This window comes from Calliopsis andreniformis, chromosome 1 (genome assembly GCF_051401765.1).
Source record: "Calliopsis andreniformis isolate RMS-2024a chromosome 1, iyCalAndr_principal, whole genome shotgun sequence".
Classification (NCBI taxonomy): domain Eukaryota; kingdom Metazoa; phylum Arthropoda; class Insecta; order Hymenoptera; family Andrenidae; genus Calliopsis; species Calliopsis andreniformis.
The window spans coordinates 12,035,990-12,051,979 of record NC_135062.1 but is presented as its reverse complement, the minus strand read 5'-3'; the positions used below and the strand labels follow the sequence as shown (position 1 = coordinate 12,051,979).

General features: G+C 38.8%; 1 protein-coding gene across 4 annotated transcripts in view; it reads left to right on the top strand.

Moving 5' to 3' along the window:
- Window positions 1–13,127, top strand: part of Sit (stuck in traffic) — a 48,082-nt gene extending 34,955 nt beyond the window's left edge. For 2 of the 4 annotated variants that reach the window (XM_076374855.1, XM_076374849.1), the window contains exons 3-7: window positions 10,568–10,684; window positions 10,830–11,101; window positions 11,307–11,490; window positions 11,906–12,021; window positions 12,112–13,127. In XM_076374855.1, coding sequence (XP_076230970.1) covers window positions 10,579–10,684; window positions 10,830–11,101; window positions 11,307–11,490; window positions 11,906–12,021; window positions 12,112–12,390 — 957 coding nt within the window. In that variant the 5' untranslated portion in view covers window positions 10,568–10,578 and the 3' untranslated portion in view covers window positions 12,391–13,127. Of the gene's footprint in view, window positions 1–6,513; window positions 6,623–10,567; window positions 10,685–10,786; window positions 11,102–11,306; window positions 11,491–11,905; window positions 12,022–12,111 lie in introns of those variants that run through there. The other 2 variants (XM_076374865.1, XM_076374872.1) reach the window with 2 other exon arrangements.
- Window positions 13,128–15,990: the final 2,863 nt, after the last annotated feature.

Below are 15,990 nucleotides of genomic sequence, written 5' to 3'. Positions count from 1 at the left end.
TTCTACCCCCTTGGTCTACTTGCTCCTCGCGACCTTACTCAACTCGCCTTCAGAGCGCTCTGAACTCTGAAGAGGAAGTGTTCAGTCTTACGTGTTTTCTCGGTATTGTTATGTCACACGTCAAAGTAATTAGAAATTGAAACTTTCATGTGCAGTACTTTTACCATCTATATTCAGACATAGGTATTCGTTCACAGACTGTAGATAAAGTAAACTTTTTTACCTATTCCTGGCCTTTGAAAAATCTTGAGAATGTCTGGGATGTTTATTCAAATCTCTGCTGTATTATATAATAGTTTTTTCAAAGTGAATATTCAAAATAAAACTTTGCACAGTATTTTAAGGCGAATGAGTTAAGACTTTCATAGCGAGAACTCTATTTCACATTAGAGTGGTTCACCACTAAAGAAGAAATATAGACTACTATTTTGCTTCCATCTTAATTACCCTCTGCATACTTTAAGGCCTTTTTTTAGGGGTAATAAAATCGTGAACTTGACAAAGGCCTATTTCAAGCAAGTGTATACTACAAACATACAGTATTATTTATACATAAACTCAATAATACTCTCATGTCTTCATAACTTTCAGCTAAAAGGATTATTAATGTGTTCAGTCTAACGAACTCCGCAAACTGGTTAAGGACCGCTAAAAAAGTGCAAGTTTCACTTAAGGAGTTCCTCTCCTCAGAGCCGCGCGTCTTCACCGAAGCCAGAAAGCAAGGCGAAGATCGTCTCGTTAGTTCACTATTCCCACAGAGGCGATTCGAATAATTTCGCCTGCGATTCCCTCGTTGCCGAACGACCAAGAAAATCTGGCTCAGATTTCCCTGGATCGTTTCTTCTCCCCGGAGGAGCGGTCGATTTCACGGGTGAATGACCACCGTTCGAACTAGAAATCTAATTGCGAACGGTCGCAGTTTCACTCTAACCTGAGCGAGGCACGACATTGGCGTAGTAGCCGCGATAACAAACGCACGCGGCGCGGCATGGAGTTGGTTCCGCCTGTCTCCCTCGATATCAATCGCGTTCCCCGCGCGAAACGAGCCGTCACGAAACCGCGGCCGCGAAGAATTTCCGTGTCCGTACCGGAAGTGTGCGTCGTCCCATCGTCGTAGTGCTAAATTTGAGTTGCAATTACCCTGGGGAAGGAAGGCACCCCTGTTATGTGGCTCGCGATGGTTTCGTGGGACCTGGGAATATAATAGGAGACATGGAGTTTGCAGACATAGAATTCTATGTAATACACTGGACTGCTAGGTTTTGTCTGTGAGGCGTCTTTATTTTTATGTACCAGTTTGGTGTGTTGATTAAAGCGCATGCGCTGCGAGAAGGGGTAAAAGTACATGAGACTTCTATCCAGGGTATCTCAGTAAAAATTCTTACAGTTTTAAACTGAAAGAGTGATAGAAATATTTTTTTAATAAAAATTGTTTGATATTAAATCATTAATATCATATTGATAAATGAAATTAATATCAAGCAGTTTTTATTTGAAGAATTTTTCCATTACTCTTACAGTTTGAAAGATAATCAGGGTGGTAATTTTTACTGGGACACTTTGTATAATATTTCTGTGTAATAACTCTTTATTGTATAAAAGTCTGTGTTGTATGTAGAAGTATAATATAGAAGTATAATATAGAAGTATTATATATATAGAAGTCTGTATATGTAATGCATACTGTGTCTGTAGCTGTATAGGTAGCTATCTACGTACTCCATTTTGTCACGTATGCACCAGTTTAGTACAGACTTTCTGGTTACATTCATCCTGCAGTTCTACAAGGGGAATAAGCAGTCTAGTGCATGACATACAAGTCTCTGTCTGCAGGGGATCGATATTCATCGACTTTGCTTATCGAACCTCTCGCGTATGAAAAAATGGTACATTTTTCTTTGTTTTTACGTAGAACGAGGGCGCCAGATGAAACCAGATATCGAAAGAAGCACGAAATGACTTCCTGAAGTGGAAAGTAACTAGTTTACTGTCCTACCTTCGCTATAAAGGTAAGAGGGACAACAACTCGATGGAACCACTTTCCATCTCGATCAGACGCGCCGTAGACTCTTTTCAGCGTGGTTTCTCCGAACCGATACGAAAATGTCTGTCTGTCTGTCTGTCTGTCTGGCAGGAAAGAGGCGAAATAGTAGAGGAAAGAATTCAGAATGAAGGAAAAATCTGTATATGTATACAGAGCATCAAGGTCGGTAGAATCGCGTAGGAAGCGAGCAGAGTTATGTAAGCGCGAAAGTGCAAGAGCACGTTGAGTAAAGGTCAGTGCTCCTGCGAGTAAACGAGACAGCTTTAAATTTTCTTTTTCTTTTTCTTGCGATACATTTGAAAGTTTCGCCTTCGATGCCTGATTTTAACCGCCTCGATGGGATTTCGTTGCTGATGTTTACCTAAATTGGAGAAACAGCTCTTGTAACGCGAAGCTGAACAGTCGTTCTCTTTTTGCGTCTCTGGTTTCAACAATGCAAATCGTTGATCTCGATGCAAATTCATGGATGTCCATATTTATCGCTAGATTTCGTATTCAAGCAGAGACACTTTTTTCCTCATCATTCTATGGAGATGGTTCATTGGAAAGAGAGTTACCAGAAAAAGGCAGTTATCTGCTTTCAACTGTGGTTCTATTCTTCTTGCACTTTTTGTGAAGGAGAGAAGCTTGCTACCTAGCTCAAATTTTCTCTCGTGAAGTAGCAGAATTTTGACAAGAAATTTCGCATTCGAAATACATACCTCAAGATCGCCATGACTTATGGAAATCCTTAGGCGTACGTTTCGCGGATCGTTTTCCTTGAATTTTAATTGAATTATGTTGTTTGTTCCTCGTAAGTCGTAAAATCGAGCGTGAAGGAAAATGATACAGAAGGAAAGATGTTGGGAAACTTCTGCCTTCGAATAATCACAGGTATTCGAATTATTTTCCACACAGGAATAACGTTGTTCGCTTCGAGACAATCGCAGGATGCAAAACATTGTTAATAATTCAATTATTCCACTGTTGAGTACTTTCTGAGGTAGAGTGTCGGAAAAACAAGGACATTGAATTGCAAAAAAGGCATGTGAAGCGATCATAATATTGCATATTCCTGGTATATTTGTATCTCATAATGAGTCGAAACAAGGTTACGCAAGAATCCTCTTAATTAGTACATAAATAGCCCGATTACTCTGAGAGTAGTTATCAGTTATTTTCAGGCTATTTACCTGCAGATATTATTTAACTAGCTAAACTTAAATAAGGTAAATTAATAAATAGACTGTGAATTTTTAATCAACTCAACGCTAATCAAATCTATTAATCCTGAAAATTCTTGAATTCTAAATATTCTGAATTATATGTTAAACGAATTTGGCTCAAACTAAGAAAAAAATTAACAGAGTTAACAAATTTCATTAATTTAATTTATTTGAAAATTGGAGTATTGTTCGAGTCCAGAATATCCCAACTAAGAAGATTAGAATGTAATAAATCCACGTCCAGTTTACCTCGTCTTCCTGCTTTCCCGCCAATAGATCGTCTGTAGAAATGGTCATCAGTTGCGGCCGCCACTGGCTAGTTGCGTAATATCAGATTTCGCGGAGATGGTCGAGGATCAGAAGGATTCTCTCGAGTGGTTCTACCTCACTGCCAATGGCAACAGAGATTCACTCACGCGATCACATGTTCCCACCTCTCTCGCGTGTGTAGGTAGACGCGCGTAGAGTGTGTGTGCTCGAGAAGTGGCTCTTGAGAAGAAAGTGTGGCAAGAGAAATGATCTTGTACTAGAGCAACTGATCATTCCTTCAAGTCAGAATAAGTAAAATTATGCAGGCTGAAAAGAGTTCTCGATTTTGGGTCTCGATGTTTGGAGAAAATACGCGATATTGGGGGAAACTAGGGAGACGCAGTTCACACGACCCTTGAACTGTTTGGGTCAGAGGTCCTGGTAAAACTCTATGTCGTTGTCCTCATTTGGCTAGCTATTACATCTCAGAGGTTTCACTTGCTTGATTTGAGCGTGAATGTACTTTTTTTAAAGTTAGTGTGCATTAGAGCGCGGTAGTATAGGGTATTTGACGACAGGTGTTAGAGATTTTAAGGGGTGTTTTTGAAGTAAATGTTAAAATAAGAGGAAAATAAATAATGAGGAAATTGCGTTTGAAGCTTTACTTTCGAGTTATTAGTGGTTGGGAAACGCATAAAATTCGATATTATAGATATCGATATTATATTCGATATTCTAGATTATAGATAAATGAATAAATTGCATTGATATTTATTTAGATTAAAAGTGTCGTAAAATTGTTACACTAATATTGAATTTCGAATTTAAAAAAACTCGTAGAGAATATTTAACTTCTTTTCATTTAGAATTGGTAAATGTAAACTGATTAGACGTTTTGTTGTCTTGTTTTTTACCTGACTTTCAAGACACGTTGCAATTCTACAGCGAACGATGCAGAAGATATACGATCAGGGGTCAAACATCAGAATCGCAATCGTAATGCGACTGTTCGATTAAGATCTCTTTGGTTGCAAGTGGAATGAAGGACACTCGTCAGAGTTGATTTGTGTATACTCCACCAGTACAGTGACTTACGAGTTTGTTCAGGAAACACTTGGGAAATTAGCATTCTCGTAAAGATACTTGAAAAGTTGAATATTTGTATGTTTGAAAATTAAAAAATTTGTATATTTGAATACTTAAAGATTTGAATGTTTGAATGTTTGAATGTTTGAATGTTTGAATGTTTGAATGTTTGAATGTTTGAATGTTTGAATATTTGAATATTTGAATATTTGAATATTTGAAAATTGGAAAATCTGTATTCTACACATTTAAAATTTCGAAAATTTCAGTATTTGAGTATTGAGTTACTTGAAGTCTCTCAAATTTACGAATTAAGATTCCGAATTCCTTACATTGAGGAACCAATATCATAGCGCTAGAGGTAAAAGTCATAACTATTACAAGCGTATAGTTATTTCGAGCAATCCGGTTATCCAAGCCACTGATAAGTTCCCTCTCTCCGCTCCCCAGTTTTAATGTCAAAGTCCCTTCTTTACGGTCGCTCACCACTTTCATTTATCTACCACCTGTTGATCACGTTCCAAATTCAGCACGTTCGATCCTCGCCGCGATTTCGCTCGCGAAATTGTCGCAACAACCATTCATCATCGTTACCTATCGCAGAACTAGCAAGGGGCTATTACTTTAAGCAACGAACTTACGAAATTACCGCAGAAATAAATCGCCCGTAACGTCATCGCCCCCGGCAGAAAACTTAACAATTTAAATTCTTTATACGTTACTTTACACGTTCGACCGTGATTCATATGAGCCACGATCGAGCAGGTCCTGGTGAACGTTGCTTCGAGAAATATGATTTTGTGAATATTGCTCACTACCATATGCAAAAGAATCTCGTTAGAAAGTCCAGGCACGAATCAGATCGATTTTATAATATTCAGTCTGTCAAGTTAGCTAGGCCGAGATTAAGAATGCAGATGAGCTGATGTAGAGGAAGTGCAGTTTATTTGAACTACATATCTAGGAACCTACTAATCATATCTGCCTTATAATATCGAAAATAATAGAGGCAAATGAGCTGTAAATGATTGACATTTATTTAAATTTTGTTTAAAGGTAGAATCACTACCAAAATGATACAGTATTTAGTTAATTTAAGATGACAGTCAACATATTAAACAAACTGGTATTCAAAATCTTCTGCACTTCCTCTACCATTTCTGTCCTAGGAGAAGTCCTCTAGAAAGCTTTGCTCCTAATGGTCTTCAAAAGACTTCTCGTGGAAGACGAATAGTACTCTTGACAGTATTCCTGCAGTGAAAGATCGATTCGGACGTCCAAGATCAAAGGATCTTCGCCTATAATTAAGCGCTCGTGGTCGCTGGCGCGAAAGGTGCGCAATTCTCTCTGGAACCGGTATCAGGGGCCTGTTGGATCGACGTGACCCAGATACGACAGCGGAAGGAGGAATAAACGCAGCCTTCGTGGCACACATTCCCCGCGCGAATCCTGCATCCCGCGAGCTGAGATTCCTCGTCGCGAGATGCAGTGAATCGCGCGCGTATCACGCCTCGAAGGTGCATTGGCCTCCGTCTCGTCTACGTTCAGTCCTGTCACGCTCGATCTTGTGGCTGTTTGCGCGTAATTGAGACTAATTGAGCAATACATGGCGAAAAACGAAGCAATTATGTCCGACGTCGGAAATGAATTATCCAAGCGCGCGAGATTTGGTTCCGCGGAAAATCCTTCGCGACCTATCTCCACGAGCTACCATCCGACGCAATATAATAAATTGCGCTCTCAACTGGGAAATGAGTCTCGATAGATTGGTGTAGCAAGTGATGCGTGACTATCGCTGATGTCCACTTCAGAGAGTCTGTCTGTTTCAGGATGTCTGCGAGTGTGAACATGGTTTTCTATTTGCTGACTACATAGTACTCTTTTTAAGCGTGGTACAGTCTGATGTGCGTCGATGAGGAGTGGACAGGCGGGCCTCTTGCGAAATAAATGATATGCTGTAGAGTTTGTCAAGCGACAATGTCTTTTTCCCATTCGCGAGATCGTGTTAAGTGTTGCCTATTAATTGTCACATGCTGAGGTTCGTGGAGTTTACTGAATTATTTAGTCTGAGGTGTTATATTAATCACATGTGCTGTCACTCGAAGGCAAAATGATCGGAGTTGAGTTTTGAGGAAATTGAGTATACAACTTGCTTGAAGTCTATGAAATAGAATTTATAGGCTTGGGTAGACGCAAATTGAGATGAAGAAACTTTTAACATGAAATACATTTTAGGATGAGAACACTTAAAATTTATGTGACAAGTGTCTGACTTGGAACTTATTCTACTGATTTTGTTATACCTAATTTGGGGTTTATTCTACTGGTTTCGTTACGTCTGGCTTAGGACTTTTATTCTACTGATTTTTGTATCAGACCTGTCTAGTGCTTCTTTGCAGTAGAATGACTTCCAAGTCAGACACAGTTCACACGTATTTTAATCATGTTCTCAACAAATTAATAACTCTGCGACAAATCCTCAACCACAACTTTTTCACTGTTTATTTTTCTCCCATTTTAATGTGCAAAATCACTCCTTAAAATTTCTGACACCTGTTGTCGAATAGTGTCTAATACCCTGTATATAATTCGCCTCACAATCCCAGCATTTGCATCTGCATAACACAAATTGCAAATATACATACAATTTTTGTAACTTACGAGTGATTTACGAGCGCATAGTTTCCCTTGAATTCTAACGACCACCAGTGTGCTATGGCTGACATACATACCTGACAACGCGAAGTTTTTCAATTGACTACATTAAAATTTAAGCACGAAGATAATAGGTACCTTCGGGCCTGTGTTTCAGTTATTCTGTTCTGGCTTTCTCGTTTGCCGCGCGTTCGTCAATTACCCGTGCAAGATTTTTAATGAAAATAGAGAGGGAATATGTTCGTTAGAAAGTAATAGCCTATTGAGGAACAGCTTTGATGGCAGTCTTCGTTTCAGGCGGAAACGGGTCAGCTAATCTGGTGGAATGAAAATAAAGGTAGTTTGCGAGGCTAGAAGTAGGCGGTGTGGCAAGTTCATCCTGTCGTGATGTTTATGTTGTTTATGCTGCAAACTACAAAAATTCGATTCAAATATATTCCACTTTCTAAATTCTATTCTATGGAAGGTCGTCAGATGTCACTAGAAATTTATATGAAGGTGGGTCAATCGGTTCGGGGAATGGGGGGGTTGCAAAATAAAAATTTCTTGGGTCGCAGTATTCAGAGAAGAATTTTACTTGTGTGTACTGTCACTCGTACCTTTGATGAGGCTTAAGTGGGTTACTGTGAATAACTGCTGAGCTAATGAGTCATGTATCGGCATGCAGAAAGTATTCTGTTCGATATATTTATTCTTATTTAACTCGAATACACTTGCTCTATCTAGCATATATAGTTTCTAAATCATCAGAAAACTAATCTGTTTCCTTATCTTCTTGTTCTGTACAGTCATCACGTGCATTTATTAACCCACTCTGGCGAAGTGCAATGTCCACTGATCTACTAATCATATCTACCTAATGTAGCACAGAAGCAAAGTTGCTAACGTAAATGCTATGCTCGCCAGGTACAGTGACTCACAGATTCCTTCACACGTAGCCCAGAAGTTCATTAATTATGAAAATTGTAGTAGTGTGTTTTTTACCTACCTCATTTCCAAGTGTTACGATCTAGCTCCAGTTTCTCCAATTTCACTGCACGAAGTATCTAAAATACTTTTAAATTTATGTTACGTGAATCGCTATCGTTAAAAAAATTCAATAATTTAACAAAGGAAATTTAAATCACTTTCAACGAAGAATTGAGTTTTGTACCTCGTTAGAGCCGCATCTCGCTTATTATCAACGATCAATTTCGCAGTAAGAGGAGGCGTGTCGAGACGCTCGGCTGGTTTCCTGAATGAAAGCTAGCCTTTCAAGTTTTCTGCGCCACCGTCACATGACCGATTACCGATTACCGTAATTGTGTCAGTCCTCCTTTTTCTTTCTTCTCTACTAAATCGCGAGTGAAAATTCCATGCTCCAACCTGTTGCCATTTTCGACAAAACGTGTCCCACAGGAACACATGCTCCAATAATTCATGATTCATCCTCCCTTTTCGCATGCTTGACATAATTGTCCTAGATCATTGACAAATCGCTTGATCTTGTATTGATCGAGTATGGAGTCGCTAGTTATCTCGATACTCTAGTTCTAAGTTCTTCTCTGTCAATAAGTCTCGCTAATTTAAACGATGTAAATTGATAATTAAAAAAATTGTCTTTTTCTTCAGTCCAAAGTACTTTTTCATCGAAAGAATCTACACCTCTTACCAAGTGATCGGCCACTGGGTCAACTACCTTAATAACCGAATGAATGGAGCGCCGTTGCAGAGTCCTTTTCTACAGGGTTCCGTTCGAGTCGCTCCGAGAGGAAAGCTTCGACATAACTTTACGAGGCGTCGTAAAGTTAGCATAGAGTCTCATTTTACACTCGTTTGCATCGTTGAGCGAGTCATTCGTCACTGCTGCGCTGCTAAACGGCTACTGTTAACAGTCGTTTCGAAAACCTCAAATACCACCGTTTTATATCTTTGGCTTGGGGCTCTCCTATGCAGAGGTAGCGCTTTTTTGGGGTCGGGGCGATTAGAATTTGAAGAAAAAGGCAAATAACGCGGGAATGTCTGACGATAAACGTAACGACGCGTAGGCCTTGTGTCCCTTTCCTTTGGCAGGAACGTGTACCTATAGGGGGGATGGAAAATCCAAGGAGGAAAATACATTTCTCGTCGAGGTATAACATTGCCATTGAGCAAGCGGCTCGGGCGCTGTCCTTAAAGGCTGCGAAACCAACCTACCACTTTTCCCCACTTTTCTGCGCGACGAATCGTTTGAAATGGAATAGGAACCGGTTCATAGGTAGATTTCAAGTGGGAATGTAGATTTGAGCAATCTGTTCGATCGTGACCGTTGCGCAATGGGACACCAGTGGAATGAACTGCTCGACCGAGGAAACAGAATCTGATTGCCATTTCCAGGGGAAAATTAATTGTTCGCCACGTTTGTTTATATACCAGCGACCTGCTCTAGAGGAATAGGAGACATGGAGGAAAATGTCATGGGTGGACCACTTTTTTTTGAACACCTTGTATATAGAAATTCATACATTTCGATTTTTTTGTTCAAGATGACCCATTATGATGGACAGAATTGTATCTGTGGTTGTGAGGTAAAACGACCTATGTCAGATTTGAAAAAAAATTTGAATTGGGGTCTTAATTGAGATCTAGAATATAGAATTTATGTTTTCAGAAAAAAGAAAGGATATTAAAAGAATATTGTCACTTAAAAATGGTGGTTGAAAAAGACAGAAGTCCATGAGACAGTATTGGAGTGAAAAACTTTATACATCAGTATCTCAAAAACAAAAGTATTTGATCCAGGTCATTTTACATGACAATTTACAACCATAGATATTTTGAATCGTTGGTTAATAGAAAAATTACTTTGGTTTTTTAATCTGTCATATCTGGAGGGGACATTTAATTTAATTCTTCAAAGATGGAATTCCTTTTCCTGCTGAAACATTGTAAAAAAAATCAATAACAATAAGTAAATTTTAATAGATTTAGCGTCTTGAAAGATTAATTTAAAAATTTGAAAATTTAGAAGTTTAAATTTTAAAAAATTTGAAAATCTAGGAGTTTAAATGCTTATTTGAATATTTAAATTTGAAAGTTTAAATATTTGAAAATGTAGTAGTTCTAATAATTTGAAAATAAAAAACTGTTAAAGTTTGAATATTTAAAAATTGAAAAATATCTGAAACATTTTCGAAAGCTGAAAGTCTTTCAAGGTATCCACTATTAATATTGTGACACCGTGTATATCCAAGCATATGCTTCTGCCTCGTTTTTACGACGCCTGACATTTTTCGGGAAAGAACCTGAATCGGCTCTGCGATTGCTCAAAAGCCGAAATGTCAAAGCTAACCGTTCTCGTTCGTTTCAGTCGATTCCACGATGAACGCGAGCAGTATACTGATCGATCCTCCGATCGACAGGATGTCGAATATTTACAATAACTCGGTGGTTCGATTCTACAATTACGTCTTCCATGACCTCTCGGGTAAGTGACACCTTCTATTCTCAATCACTTAATATCTGTGTATAATATCGAATAAAAAATTAACTGAATGTATTTGTTCTAAATATGGCACTGACTTTATAGCAAGGTAAACTGTTTCTACGATCGAGTGTCAATTGTTCCTCAGATCCACGAACAAGAGACTGGTTTCTCATACCATCTCCAGTACCTGGCCTCAGTATTATAGTTGGCTATCTGTACTTCGTGTTGTCATGGGGCCCGAAACAAATGGAGCACAGGAAGCCCTACCAGATGAAGAACGTTCTAATCGTGTACAACTTCCTCCAAGTCCTCCTCAGTTTCTGGCTGTTCTACGAAGGCATGGATGGAGCCTGGCTGAGAAAGTACAGCTGGAAGTGTCAACCCGTCGACTTTTCTAACTCGCCGGAAGCTCTCAGGGTACTTCTGGTTTTCCCTTCCTTCTCGATCGGTTATTAGTGCTCCTTGCCTCGATCGACATCTGCACGTTCGATTTCAACGTACCGAGATTTGTTTCAAGTCGATGACACGATACGAGGTTCCGAGCGCCCTTTGACATTTTTCAACGTACCCAGAAGCTGAAATTGCAGTTTCTACAACACGTTTTCATTAATGTGTGCTGCAGGTCGCCAGAGGCGTCTACGTTTACTTTCTAGCGAAGATCTCCGAGCTCCTCGACACGGTATTCTTCGTTCTACGAAAGAAAGATAGTCAGATCACGTTCCTCCACTTGTACCACCATACCGTGATGCCGATGATTTCGTGGGGTGCAACCAAGTATTACCCTGGAGGCCATGGCACCTTCATAGGTATTATTTGCTTATCTGATACCCTTTCACCAAATACTGTTTATTATATGTGAATAGGTGCTCACGAGGTATCGGTTTTGTAACACTTTGTATTATCTAAGAATTAGAACACAGATAGTGTAGAACTACTTCTGAATATTTAAGTATTTTGAAATTCGAATACTTTAAAATTTTTAAATTTGAATATTTGAAAATTTGAATATTCGAAAATTTGAAAATTTGAATATTTGAAAATTTGAATATTCGAAAATTTGAAAATTTGAATATTTGAAAATTTGAAAATTTGAATATTTGAAAATTTGAATTTTTAAATTCTTGAATATTTGAATGCTTAGAAATTTGAATATTTAGAAATTTACAGCCTCCATCTCGAATCACACACTAAAAATGATACTATACAATTTCTTTGTTACAGGTGTTATAAACAGTTTCGTCCATATCATAATGTACACGTACTATCTATTAGCAGCACTGCTACCTCAATACCACAAATACCTCTGGTGGAAGAAATACATCACGAGACTTCAAATGGTACGATTCATATGCGCAAAAAACTAATTCTTCATAATCACTCTCATTCATCTCCCAGCAATTAACACTTCTCTGTTTTCTATCCACCAGGGTCAATTCTGTCTAGCGTTCCTACACAGCTGTCAACTGCTCATCTACGATTGCGACTATCCCAGATGGTCCCTCATTCTGATCCTACCAAACGCGATGTTCTTCTACTTCCTGTTCGACGACTTCTACAGCCAGGCGTACAAGGGTAGTAAGAAGACAGAGAAATCATCAGAGAATAAAGAAAACGGTCATGCAAAGCCTCTGGCTGAAGAAAGCATGAAAAATGGGAAATCCAAAGTTGACGAAGCCATGCGAAACGGAAAAGGGAAGACTGACTAATCTGAGAATTGAGGAGAACGATATGACAGGAATGGGATCATTGTCAGGATGCTCGCGAGTCAACGATGGCTTGTTATTCGCTGTAACTCCAGCATTCGTTCGCAAACGAAGAACAGACGACAAATAATAACGAAGAAACAGTTACATCGCGTTGGGGACATGAGGTAACCGCATTAACGTTCAAATCTGATCTTTAGAAACGTTTTGAATACTCATTGGTATTCCATCAACGAAGGAGAAAAGGGACGTTGAAATATTTGCTCACGAGAGTCGATCGCTTGTTTGTTACGTAGTCGCTGACCAAATCATCGACTGTACTTGTCAATTAGGTTTCTAGTTGTTTAGGATAGCAGGTCTAGAGTGATTGCAATGGACAACAGTCTGGAGATACGAGAACAGAGATAGGAGCGGTGTGTGTGTCGGTTTTACTTGTATAGTTTCGTAGGATAACTTAAGAGGTACGTGAGAATTTGATAATTCGTACACATGAAGCTTAAGCTTATCGTTGCGTCGAACTCTGGGCGTTTTTGTCCCTCCCAAGCGAGTGTAGATAAAGAGTTCTTGTAAAAGTTTATTAGCGTTGGGGTCCTTAATTTAAGGCGAGAGAACGAAAACGCTCGTAGTTCGTGGAGACGTACCGACTTTTGGGTATCGTAGCGATGATGAAATCTTAGGAGAGCGTGGAACTTTCTTACAATTTTATCTTCGCAATGGATTGGACAATAAAAGTTGTTGGCAATTGAGATTTGAGCTTCCAAAGTCTTTGAGCTTTCCAGTGACGCTTATTGGGCGAAGTTTGTGCGTTAATAGATGTTGAAGACTCTTTATGTAGAGGTGCTTAACGAAGCTTTAAAAGCAGCGTATCCGCGACTTAGAATTCGACACGAAAATGCTGTGTTTAGAAAGTGAATGATTGAACACTGACGTCAATTATCTATAATAAGAAAATCGCCTGTACTTTTGGAAAAGAAACTGATTTAGCATATATCAGTGGCCAAAATTTTCGATCTTAAACACTTATTTTGTGATTTCTACTATTCTGCAATTTGTCTTCTTTTTATGAATTTCGTTTCAAGTCCTGAGGGATAGATTTATCACCCTATTGAGCACGAAATTTCCTAAAAAACAGGAGCCAAACTGCGTCAGAGATCCTTTTTGTTTTCTGTGTAGCTTGCTCAACAGTTCAGAGATCCGTTAACCAGACGGAATAGATATTATAATTGCAAATGTATGCAACTTGAGTGAATAAGTGCTTTCAGTGGGAGCGCCCACGTTGCGTCGAACTTTCCATATATTTTTCAGTAAATCGTTGGTCAGATGAATTTCAATGAAAAAAGAAAACCTCGGAGAAGTTTTTTTTATTTTAGAATACGTTAACGTTAACGAGAATGAACGGTGGTAATAATTACGTCCAAAGAATACGTGGCTTTAAGTGTGCTTCAATCGTCAATGTCTCATGAATTTCAACACAAATTCGTTTTTCATTCCAATTTGAAAGTAAGGATTGATTAAAATTTGTGCAATTATTGTGAACGAGTTTTAGAGAGTCCACTTTTGTCACGATACGCTTTGTAACTATGCTGCAGTGAAAAAATGAAGTCTCGTGTGTGTTGTCCAGTTGCAAATGGAAGAGAACGAACCACGTTATGTAAATAGCAATAGTTTAACTCTCTAATTGGTCACGTGGTTCCTCAAACGAACTTTTTCTTCGCAAAAGCTGTGCTTTTTGCTCAAGATTTTCGGTTCGTTGAATGAGGCCCATTCAAGACACTTTTGTATTATATCAAACGACACTTGTATATCGTAGTATAAAATAAAATTACGATTATTGATATACGACGTTGTTGCAGTTTATCTGTGTAAGTCGTCTCTTTTCATGAAGATTAAAAATATTAATTTGTCACGTCGAATTGAGATCTTTCTACTAGCTTTGATTGGGAATGCCAGAAAAAGAGCTTACAAATTTCGAGTTTAGTAAGTCCTCGTGAATAATATTAGTGTCATATGTGGGGAGAAAAAATTTCAGAGGGAATTACTTTAATAAATATTTTAATATCGTCTATTTACATATTTTCCTTGAGGCTTCCCGTATAAATCTATGAATATGTAAAATAGTCGTTAATATCACGACTGATGGCAACAACTTTTAGTAGTATTTATACCGTCAAGCGCGATACACAAATATAATACGTACATTATTCCATTAAAAAGTTCGTCAGCTCGCTCCAAAATATCTTTTCGAGCGAATCGACGAGACTGATCAATCCCGCGTGAGTCAAATTCCAAAGTTTTGTTTCAATAAATAATACAGTGGCTTAGCGATTTTTTATACCTTCGTATACTAACAAACGTTAATTCTCACCCTTAACGCGTGACTAAATTAAGCCACATCTACAAAAATGTATCAATGTCTTTCGCTGACAAAGAAAAATTCAATTTCATTAACCCTCGATTGGTAGATTGGTAGATATAATAGGATCACGTTTCTATTAATTCAGTTTTTGAGCTCCATAATAAAAAAATTCATGAATAATTTACAGAATTTGATAAATTGATAAGTTATGAATTTTCTGCACAAAGCTGTGATTCCATCATATTATAATACATACACCAGCTGAGGGTTAAAAATCACATTACAGTACACAGAGTGACCCACTTGAAGTTTCGTATGTAATTATCTTCTACACTATAGCTCGTTTCAAAAAGTATTTTAATTAAAACTTACCTTATCTCGAGGGAGACATCTTGATGATCACAAATATTCCCTAAGTGGAGGTTGTATTTAAAAAATTGTTTAAACGACCCATAGTTTACGCGATAATTACACACAATACTACAAATGTATCATCCTGTATATTCCCTCGTTATAAGATCGTCTCAATATTCAATATTCTTCATAAATAATCAGAGCAATATAATTTCCCGCAGTATTACGTATACTCTCACTCGTGTCAACCCGACCAGCGAGCCTATATCGAGGGAACAGCGTGCTCTCAACGTAGCAAATTATCGTAAACAGTCTGTTGCATTCGAGATGCATCTTACTAGAACCATGGGATACGTTTTCACTGAGGTCATTCATTGGACACCCGAATACTCAGACATAGCAAAAGTAGCAGAGCCTGTTGTGCCATGGAGAAGCAATTACCGTTTTCTTAGCGAGCGTGTGGCAGTGTCTGACGGGATATGGGATCCTCTACTGCTCTTTGGCGGGGTCGCAGCCCACTTCGGTTAAAAGCGAGAGCCTCGGGCGATTTGAGTTTGGTCAAGGCTTCGTCGTCGCTCGGTTCTTTCCCCTTTCTTCCAACAGCGCACCGCCCGTGGACCTATTGGCCCAGATTCACAAAGCAGCCCGTTATTCCTCGAGATTTCGTTTCCTGACCCACCGAACTGCCTTCCACGAACGTTCCAGCGACATCGAGGTGTTCCTAGCTCGTCACTGTCTCTCTGAAGCACGGTAACGTTAGCTGTCTTCTTCTTGCGTTTCTTGCTCCCGTACCTTCTCTCTGTTTCTACCGTTAAATGGCACCTGGTATTCGTTTCGATGGTCAAGAGGTGTCCGTGGTTTTCGAGGCTCGGTTAATTAACGCTGCGTCAACA